Here is a 9,889-nt window from a genome sequence, read left to right as displayed (position 1 = left end):
TCACCCATTGACACGTTTGCATGATTCCTGCTTTCAAAGTGGTCTATTTTCTCTAAAGATATCTGCACAGTTCTGTTCTATTTTATCAAAATATATATTCTTGCCAATGCTGTGGACGTAATAAAAATGTGCCTGGGCTTCCTGCCATGCGACATCACCAGGACAACTGCTCCAATAAGTGACATGTTCAAGGCTGAGCTGAAATTTGTCACAGCCAGAGAGGAAAGTCTAGTATATGAAAGGACAGAAATACATGGAGTGAGTGCTGTGACAGGCTGTTACATAATAGTTCACTATTACAGTATATTAAAAGTGTGTGTGTGTATATAATCTCTAAGTGACAGTTCATGTGGGACAAGAAGTTAATCTTGTTTGCAGTTCTAGTAAGACGTACATGCTTATCATGCAATCTTAGAGATAACCAACTGCAGGTTGCTGGACTTTTTCTCAGGTCTTCCAAACATCGTGAAATTAAAGTTAAATTCTAATCAGACATGTTGCACCCTTTCTGAAGTATGTTGTTCTTTGTATGTATAGTCCATACAACGGGGAGTGCAGACACGAGGGTTGGTCTGGCTTGCTGGGGAACCAGTGGATCCACAGGTCTGGCATGGACCACGGTAGATTACAAATCCCATCTAACCACCCCCCACCTGCCTAACTTCGTTGTTTGTGCAGCTGCAAGGCCTGCACGTGGGAGGGGGTTTCCTGCGGTTAGATTCCCGCTTAGCCGCTGCAGACAGAAAGCAATGTGAGAGGGATGTCCTTAGGACACTTTACCGTCCAAACCAGGGCTGGCCATCTCCAGTCCTCTGGGGCCACCAACAAGCCAGGTATTAGGGATATCCCTGCTTCAGCACAGGTGGCGCGGTCACAATAACTGAGCCACTGATTGAGTCACCTGTGCTGAAGCAGGGATATCCTTAAAGCCTGACCTGTTGTTGGTCCTTGAGGACTGGAGTTGGCCACTCCTCGTCTAAACAATATAAACTACAGGTATGACGCTACAGCGGCCGGTTTTGGCATGAATTGTGCAGGTATAAAGAGTGCAAAATGGTATGTCTAATTACACCTTGATAAAGTCCCTTTGGGATGAAACGCGTTGGTGCGTTAGCTCTCTCCTCATTTTTGTACACTCATTAAAATACCTTTTAACTGTTTATATGGAGTTGCCCTGAATTTATTTTTCTCTTTCTCATTGATGGATTTTGTGCTGTGCTCCTGTGCTCTACCCTTTCTGCATGCTAAACTAGAGGTCGAATTATGTGTTCAGCAAGTTACACAAAATTAAATACACAGTAAAATGAATTAAATATTTGCACAACTAACCTACTCTGTCTGACAAATTCAGCTCAGCCTTGAACATCTCCACGTCATACCATCTTCATTAACAATTGGATGGTATGAATATAAAACAATTGTACAAAGTGTGTGTGTGTACGTGTGTGTGTACGTGTGTGTGTACGTGTGTGTGTACGTGTGTGTGTACGTGTGTGTGTACGTGTGTGTGTACGTGTGTGTGTACGTGTGTGTGTCAGCTGTTACAGGAAACTGCTTTCTGCAGTTGCAGTTGTATATAAATAGACTTCCTTAGCTGCGCCACCTAGTGGCCGATAAGGTAAATTGTTATGGATCTATGAGTTACTGTACTTTAAAACATTGATTTTTTTTTTTTAAATTTATTTTTTTAGAGGGGAAACCCCCCAGAAAATAACACTATTTATTTTCGTTTAATGCATTTTTACACTGGAAGTAAAGGCAAAAGGCACATTATAGGTTTAATCACCAAAAAAAGATGTGCACTGGCTGCACCTTTTACCGTACCAGGTATGTTATAGACCAGGAGAGGCCAATTCTAGTCCTCAACGGCCACCAGCTGCTCAGGTTTTAAGGATATTCCTGCTTCAGCACAGGTGACTCCTGTTGATTGAGCCACCTGTACTGAAGCAGGGATATCTTGTAAACCTGACCTGTTGGTGCCCCTTGAGGACTAGAATTGGCCACTCCCGTCATAGGCACTTGCTTTTTTTTTTTTTTTTAAACCCGATTTTGAAACCAAAGTGGAGCCCCCTCCACTTCAGTTTCTGGCATCCGTGGAACTACCCTCGGCATGTGATCCTTCCCGGAGCTGTCATATGACATGGAAGCGCTTGGCACGCTCTAAATGTTTGTGTCATTTCAGTATTGTTAACGGAGTGCTACTGAACTTTATCCCTGAAAGGGCACCTTTTCAATGAAGTAAAAGCATCCCATTGGTGAAATGGAAACCGTGTAATTTGTGCGCTGGTTTTTTTTTTTTTTTTTTTTTTGCTGTTTGCTGGTAAAATGAAAAGGTAACTTAAAAAATAACGTTGCACAGCACTCAAGTGTTTGGATACATGGAGTAGGGTTTTTACTGCCAGAGAGTCTGGGATACTATGTAACAATACATTGACATGTCCGTGCTCTAATGCGGAAGGCTTTATAACGATTAATAATTTAAATGGCATTCTGTCCTCTGTTCTATCCCAAGGAAAGAAGAAAAGAATTTGAATTACATTTGCAGAACGCTGGACTGGAACTCGAGACGGAAGACAAAAAGGTGAGGGATATTATGCTGCATTGCGGTGCTCCAGGGTTAACGTGGAAGTCACAGACATTGATTCAATTGCCACAGTTCCTGCCACACTTTTTTATGCAACATACTCCTTTCTGCAAATAACTTTGTGAGTGTGTTGTTGGTGAAGGACAAGTGGGTGGAAATTGTTCAATTTTGCCCCTTTTCAAGTTTTCTGTAGAACAGACTGAATAAATTTCACCCACAAGGGGCCAAAAACACCATTCCTTCTACTCAATCTACATATTAAATGTCTCCTTTCTTGTTACCTCGAGTCTCCAGTCTGCTGTACTTGACATTTATAGTCTTGCATTCTGCAGTTGAATTCTGGAGCGATCAGTTACTAAAGATTTGCTTTCCAAGTTAGCTAATACGGCTGCAACCTTACACACACATACATACATACATACATACATACATACATACATACATACATACATACATACACACATACACACATACACACATACACACATACACATACATATACACACATACACACATACACACACATACATACACACACATACACACACATACATACACACATACATACATGCATACACATACACACATACACACAGACATACAGACATACATACACACACATACACATACACACACACACACACACACATACACACACATACACACACATACACACACATACACACACATACACACATACACACACACACACACACACACATACACACATACACACACTGCATGTTGCCATAGTAACAGTTGATGCAAAGGCAACAAATAATAATTTGGGGGGAAAAATTAAGTGACCTCAACCACAAACTATTATGACTTCTTGGGATCGGCATTGCTGCTTTAAATGAATTTTGTTTGAAGCATAGTTATGAAGTAGGGTTTGGAATGGAAACTCATCTTTAACCCGGTCACTTTTATGATTGGCTTGACACTGAAAATGCCATTGGTGGACCGTTCTCGTTTTCATCTCCTAACACTTCTGTTCCACTTGTTTCCCCCAGGAATCTGAAAATGGGAAAACGTATTTTGTTAAACTCCACGCCCCGTGGGAGGTGGTCTCCACCTACGCCGAAGTGCTCAACATCAAGGTGCCCATCAAGGAGAACGATATGGCTCTCCCAATGGAGAACCCGTTGGACTGTGTGCTGAAACCCTTCAAGCTCCCAGACCATGTCATGCACCCCGAGCCGGACTTCTTCACTGCCCCGTTCAGCAAGCAAAAACAAGAGCTTTTCCTCATCAATGATATGAACAACGTCTTCTCTCCGTCCACGCGAAACAGGATTGTAAGTAAATGCGGGCCTGCTGGTGGGGGAAACCTTGGACCCAGCTGGGAGGTGGAAGGCTGCTGTCTGAGCGATACAAAGTGCTGGGGATATTCCCACTGTTTACATGGGATAATGCCACTGTTCTCTTTGATTCCAACTTTATTTCACTGTGTATAAAATCAGTAAACCTAAAGCAGGTCCAAAGTTGAATGCATGGTATTGGGTTACATTTCTGTACCATATAAATATAATATGAGCAAGGTGAACACACTAATATTCCTTTTATTAAAAATATTAAGCCTTACCATAATCATTAAGCTATTAGCGCACTTAAAAATCCCTGCCCAAAAACCCCCCACAAAAGTGATTGGATTGGAAGGGACAAGGAGTGGAAAATGATATTCATAAAACTATAATTAGATTATGCTTACAACAACAATTTAACATCTGGTTGCCCTTTTCCATCAAATCAATGACATTGCTTTTCCTGTAAGTTGTTTTATTTTTTTTTATTTTTGCTGAAACGGCAAGTTCTGTTAAAATCGTTATCCCACGGTCAATGCACGGGTTATAGTTTCCATATTTGTAAAACACACCCTATTGCTAATGCTATTGAGAGCCATTGTTCAATTTTCAAGACCCCTCCTTGGCAGAGGGGTTGTATTTCATGCCCCTCTGTGGAGAGGAGCAAGTGATTTTTTTTATATGTTGATTTATTACTTTATTTTGCAGTTCGGTGTTCGCCAACAGCCATATTTTCCTGGAGAAACCCCCATCTTTGGCAGATTCTGATACCTGTTATTGAAGCAAACCATTGCTTTATCATTCATGATGATTATTCTTCCACTTGCAGGTGTATTATATTCTCTCCCGCTGTCCCTATGGAACCGAAGAAGGGAAGAAAAAGTTTGGAATCAAGAGACTTCTAAACAATGGAACGTACACTGCTGCTTTCCCACTTCATGATGTATGTATCCTCTTATGATACCTGTTCAAAGTAGATCAGTGTAGCACTGAGCTAGTAATAGCAATGGCCTTATCAGGGAACGTTTGATTTATCTACTTCACTCTGTAGATTAGCATTTAAAATCCTCTTTCCATACAATTCATACTTGTCTTCTGGAGTACTAATGTTATGATTAAGGGAAATAAATGGAAGGGAATTTGCATCCTCTGATTTCTAGTAAGGCAGGATGCCATTGTATTATACGTGTTTTACTCCCAAAGGCTCTTGTTTTGTACAATGCTGGTATGTAATCTTCTAACACAGTAATCTTTCTCTGTGACTTGCATTCAGTGCCAGTATTGGAAGAAAGCCAAGGATGAGAACTGTGAAAGTGAGAGGTTCACATTGTATATGCAGTGGGCCAAGTTCTCCCGGTTTTTCAAGGAGCAGCCACTGGATCTGATTAGGTAATTGTGAGAAGTAAAATGTATGTTTTTTTTGTAGGCTATCCTAATTGCACGCATGCACACTTTTGTCAACCTTGTTCATTGATGCACAGTAATATTGGTGACTTCCAGCAACTCGAGCCACTGCACACTGGGGTGGGTGCTTGTCATACGATGATGCCTGTCATTTGTTGACACAGCTCATGTAAACCCCTTCACCGCCACGGCGTGCTTTGCAGTATGTTGCAAGCAGGGAAGGGGTTAAATTTATATCTTCACATTTTTACTAAACGTAATGTGCGATTTTAGCTTCATTGCAAAGTCCTCAGATGGTTATCATTACATATGGCGCCATTGCACACTTCTGTGTCTGTATCCACGTAGCGTTGTAGTACTTGTGCACCCTCCTGGTATTGCATATGACACTTTTTTTGTGGTGGCCCATACTCGTAACCCCTTTGCTGCCAAAGTGTCCCAAAATATAAAGTGTTGCTGTGCTCGCTGGCGGCAAAAATACAGCTGTAATCGCCAAGAGGAGGAGAGCCCATGTGTATACTAGTGTCGTTCTGCTGGGGTTTGATGTGGGCTACACAATGTTAGTAATGGCTAATAAGTTTTACAAATGTAATTACTGTGTTGGGGCTTTTACTTTATAAACTGCAATAGATTTAGGTTTTTGGACACATGTCGTTTTGATTCGTATTAACTACTATTACTGTATACTGCTGCTTTAATGTTGTCAATATCCTTACATTTCTCCACCTCTGTGTCCAGGAAATACTATGGCGAGAAGATTGGAGTTTATTTTGCTTGGCTGGGTTTCTATACGGAAATGTTGTTCTTTGCTGCCATCGTTGGCTTCATATGTTTCCTTTACGGCTTGATAACAATGGATGAAAGCACCAGTAGGTAAGCTTTCTAACCGTACTACAAGATAAACGTAGATTTTTCTTTTTTTGTCGGACTACAATCAAGATTTCACTCTCATCTGCTGTCCAGAGGCCTACAGTAAACTTATCCAGTACCCTGCAGTCATCTCTACTAGTGTAAGGGGGAAAATGAATAGTAAAAAGGACTATTTAGCCCTTGTGCTTTGTTTTTATCCTTTAGATACAAACCACCCGATCTGCATTAAAACGACATTTTGTGCATGTGTTTGCAATGGTCTCCCTCCAACTGTTACTAAAACTATAATTATGTACTACAGTTCAAGTCCAATCTTTGTGGGCTATTGTATCTTATTAAATGGGTTATTTTAAAAATGTCTTAATATAATTTGCAATTGTCCACTATTTAATTTTTCTAGCGTCTGCCCAATGTGGCAAATGATCAATACGATAGACGGAATGCATGGAAAGGCTACATGTTTCTGGGGCTTGATGCATGGACAGATTATATGTTACGGACTTCAGAAACAGAAAGCATTATACCCGGATCACTGTTGTAACATAGCTGTGGTACCTCTGTTCAACTTCAGTCCTCTAGCGCCACCCCCCTCTCCCCGCCCTCCAACAGGTCAGGTTTTTACAATATCCCCGCTTCAGCCTCTGAGCCACCTGTGCTGAAGCAGGGACAGATTGACCCACCTGTGCTGAAGCAGGGACTGATTGAGCTACCTGTGCTGAAGCAGGGATATCCTGAAAACCTGACCCGTTGGGGAGGGGGGGGCTTGAGGACTGGAGTTGCGCGCCCCGGATCCAACGTTCTTGTCTCTGCAGCAAAGAGATCTGCGATCCGGAAATCGGGGGACAGATCATCATGTGCCCTCTGTGTGATCAACGATGTGAATTCTGGAGGCTCAACTCCACGTGTGAACCATCACAGGCAAGTGGAACCAGCAAATGTTGGGCTTCAGTTCCATACATAGTTACATAGTAGATGAGGTTGAAAAAAGACATAGGTCCATCAAGTTCAACCTATGCTAAATTTAGACAACACAATACGTGGTTTTAACGTTCACTAATTTGTATTTCTCTTTGTGTGCAGTATTCACACTTGTTTGACAACGTGGCCACATTGTTTTTTGCAATTTTCATGGGAATATGGGGTGAGTACACTACACCTGTATTATTTTGTCCCCCACAATCTGTCTTGCATGCGCTTGTTTGTTTATTATTCCTAGATCTCCACACATCCATTTTTAATTCAATTACTTAAGGTATGTTTAAAAGCCCAGGAGAACAAACTGAATAAAACAAAGTGTATCTCCTGTCAGTCATGTTATTTCCTACACTGGGTGATGTGTCCAATTCTGACTTCTGTGGTTTAAAGAAGGGCCAGGGCAGTTACACTATAGGCAGTAATATAGTTGGCATTGTATGCATTATTTGGGTTTGAACTGTATAAGAAGGTTCCTAATATTTCTTCCCCTTAAGCTCGGGAAGTTAAAATATATTACGTAGAAGCTTGCTCATACTCACAAATATACATCTTCTAATGCACTGCGTCCTAACTCCAGTCCTCAAGGAGCCCTAACAGTCCAGGTTTTAAGGCTCTACTCACATTATCACCGGTTGCTCAATCATTTTGACCGAACCACCTGTGCTCAAGCGGGGATATCCTTAAAACCAGGACTGCTGGTGGGGCGGGGGTTCCTTGAGTTGGAAAACACTGTTCTAGTGGAAGCTGTGGTCCAGGATTAGTGTTGCTTCAGTTGTTGCTGTGCTTTGCAGTAACCCTGTTCTTGGAGTTTTGGAAGCGGAGACAAGCCAGGTTGGAATATGAGTGGGACTTAGTTGATTTTGAAGAGGAGCAGCAGCAGCTCCAGCTTAGACCAGAATATGAAGCCAAATGTACTCAGAAAAAGAGGAATCCTGTAACCCAGGTAAGCAATATCGATGTTTAATGTCTAATCTCTTGTCCTAAGCAGGTCATATTTTTCTATTGGTGCCATCAAGTGCTGATGTAGGGGGAAGGGTCTGGTAGTTGATGAACTTTAACATTTTATTTGCACGCATGTGTTTCTGTCTTATTTATGAATTTGAGTGTTTTAATGATGGAATAAATGAATGTTTACTCTGAATGTAAGATGCATAAACAATTGTTTGCATGAGGGTGGGAGTCGAGTATACATTCATGACTCAGGATTTCAGTATCTCAAGAGATATTTGACTTTATCCTTCAAGTAAGGCTCTGGTATCTGTTTTCTCATGACAGTCGTCACCAAATCAAACCAACTATGTACTTTTATCTAAATAAATGTCTTGACTAACATAGTCGGTATTGAATTTACGTGCAGATTAGGAGGAACGCAAACCACCATGTGTACCCCATTTCCATCTACAAATTGCGTTTTACATGGTAGATGAGGTTGAGAAAAGACAAATGTCCATAGAGCTCAACATATGTTACATTTAGATGATCTAGGACAGAGGTCCCCAACTTCAGTCCTCAAGGACCCCTAACAGTGCAGGTTTTACGGATGCCCCTGCTAGAGCACAGGTGGTTCAGTCAAAATGATTGGGCCACCTGTGCTAATGAGAGGCTATCCTTAAATCCTGCACTGTTAGCGGTCCTTGAGGACTGGAGTTGGGGACCTCTGGTGTAGGATATGCATCTATTTATATTTACAATGTGTTTTATGTTGGTTAAAGCAGTATTATCCACATCCATTCAAATAGCTTAAATTATGTCTAAAACCTTTTGCATGTTGTACATGTAATTTTCTTCCTGTTGATGACACTCCTGCAAATGTACCATTCAGAGGCTGATGTTGTAATCTAGACCAGAGGTGTTCAACTCCAGTCCTCAAGCCCCACTCGCCCAAAAGGTCAGGTTTTCAGTTCCAAGACTGAGCCTCTGATTGGGCCACCTGTTTTTAAGCATGGACTGATTGAGCCAATTGTGCTGAAGCTGGGACATCCTGAAAACCTGACCTGTTGGGGGGGGGGGGGGGGGGAGGCTTGAGGACTGGAGTTGAGCGCCCCATATCTAGACCTTTTGAACAAAATGGAAGTGCACCCCGTCATGTACCTGAGCTCGTTGGGTGCTCGATCCTGGCAGGGAGTACAACTGCTGATATCAATGCATCCATTAAATGGAAAGGCACGCCAAACTCAAAGTCCTGATGAAGGTGTTATTACTGCACTGAAACATTGATATTTTAGAATAAAGATTTGTTGTTTTTGTATACATCTCTGGTGTGCCGCCCCCTTTCTAAGAATGCAACTAGACCTATATCACAGGACTCATCTGGTCTCCGGTAATCGCATTGTGCCAATCGTACATTTTGCCCAGTAATGGTTGTACCTTCCATTGTGCTGGGCCGAGAAAGGACCTGTTGCTTTCACTCTTGCTACCCCTTATTTCCTTTACATTTGACCATAGATAATATTTCAATGGTTTTGAAACACCAATTTCAGTATCTAACTTTACTGAAGAACTAGTCTACAGAATGAAACAAACTAATTCAAAGAGACCATATTTATTCTCTAAAAACACGTTTGGGTCTCCCAATTTTTTGACACTCTGGGGGAGCCATTATTGGCTCACCTACCTCCTGATATCAACACCAACTTCATAACTGATTCCGATTTTAGTACAAGAATGACGTGTGTTGTGCGGAGTAAGCGGTCACTGCAGAGTCCAATGTTTATTACTTACCTGTGTGCGTAAAACGGCACTGTCAAACAAT

The 9,889-nt window shown here is 41.7% G+C and overlaps 1 protein-coding gene across 1 annotated transcript in view; it reads left to right on the top strand.

The window, feature by feature from the left end:
* LOC142483489 (anoctamin-5-like) overlaps positions 1 to 9,089 on the top strand; it is a 19,221-nt gene extending 10,132 nt beyond the window's left edge. The window contains exons 4-11 of the mRNA XM_075583494.1: positions 2,513 to 2,581; positions 3,598 to 3,882; positions 4,718 to 4,831; positions 5,162 to 5,277; positions 6,031 to 6,165; positions 6,975 to 7,080; positions 7,243 to 7,303; positions 7,929 to 9,089. Coding sequence (XP_075439609.1) covers positions 2,513 to 2,581; positions 3,598 to 3,882; positions 4,718 to 4,831; positions 5,162 to 5,277; positions 6,031 to 6,165; positions 6,975 to 7,080; positions 7,243 to 7,303; positions 7,929 to 8,101 — 1,059 coding nt within the window. The 3' untranslated portion in view covers positions 8,102 to 9,089. The remainder of the gene's footprint in view (positions 1 to 2,512; positions 2,582 to 3,597; positions 3,883 to 4,717; positions 4,832 to 5,161; positions 5,278 to 6,030; positions 6,166 to 6,974; positions 7,081 to 7,242; positions 7,304 to 7,928) is intronic.
* The last annotated feature ends 800 nt before the right edge of the window (positions 9,090 to 9,889 follow it).

The sequence above is a fragment of the Ascaphus truei genome, unplaced genomic scaffold (genome assembly GCF_040206685.1).
Source record: "Ascaphus truei isolate aAscTru1 unplaced genomic scaffold, aAscTru1.hap1 HAP1_SCAFFOLD_3284, whole genome shotgun sequence".
NCBI lineage: Eukaryota > Metazoa > Chordata > Amphibia > Anura > Ascaphidae > Ascaphus > Ascaphus truei.
The sequence above is the reverse complement of the archived record's forward strand: the minus strand, read 5'-3'. Positions and strand labels throughout refer to the sequence as shown.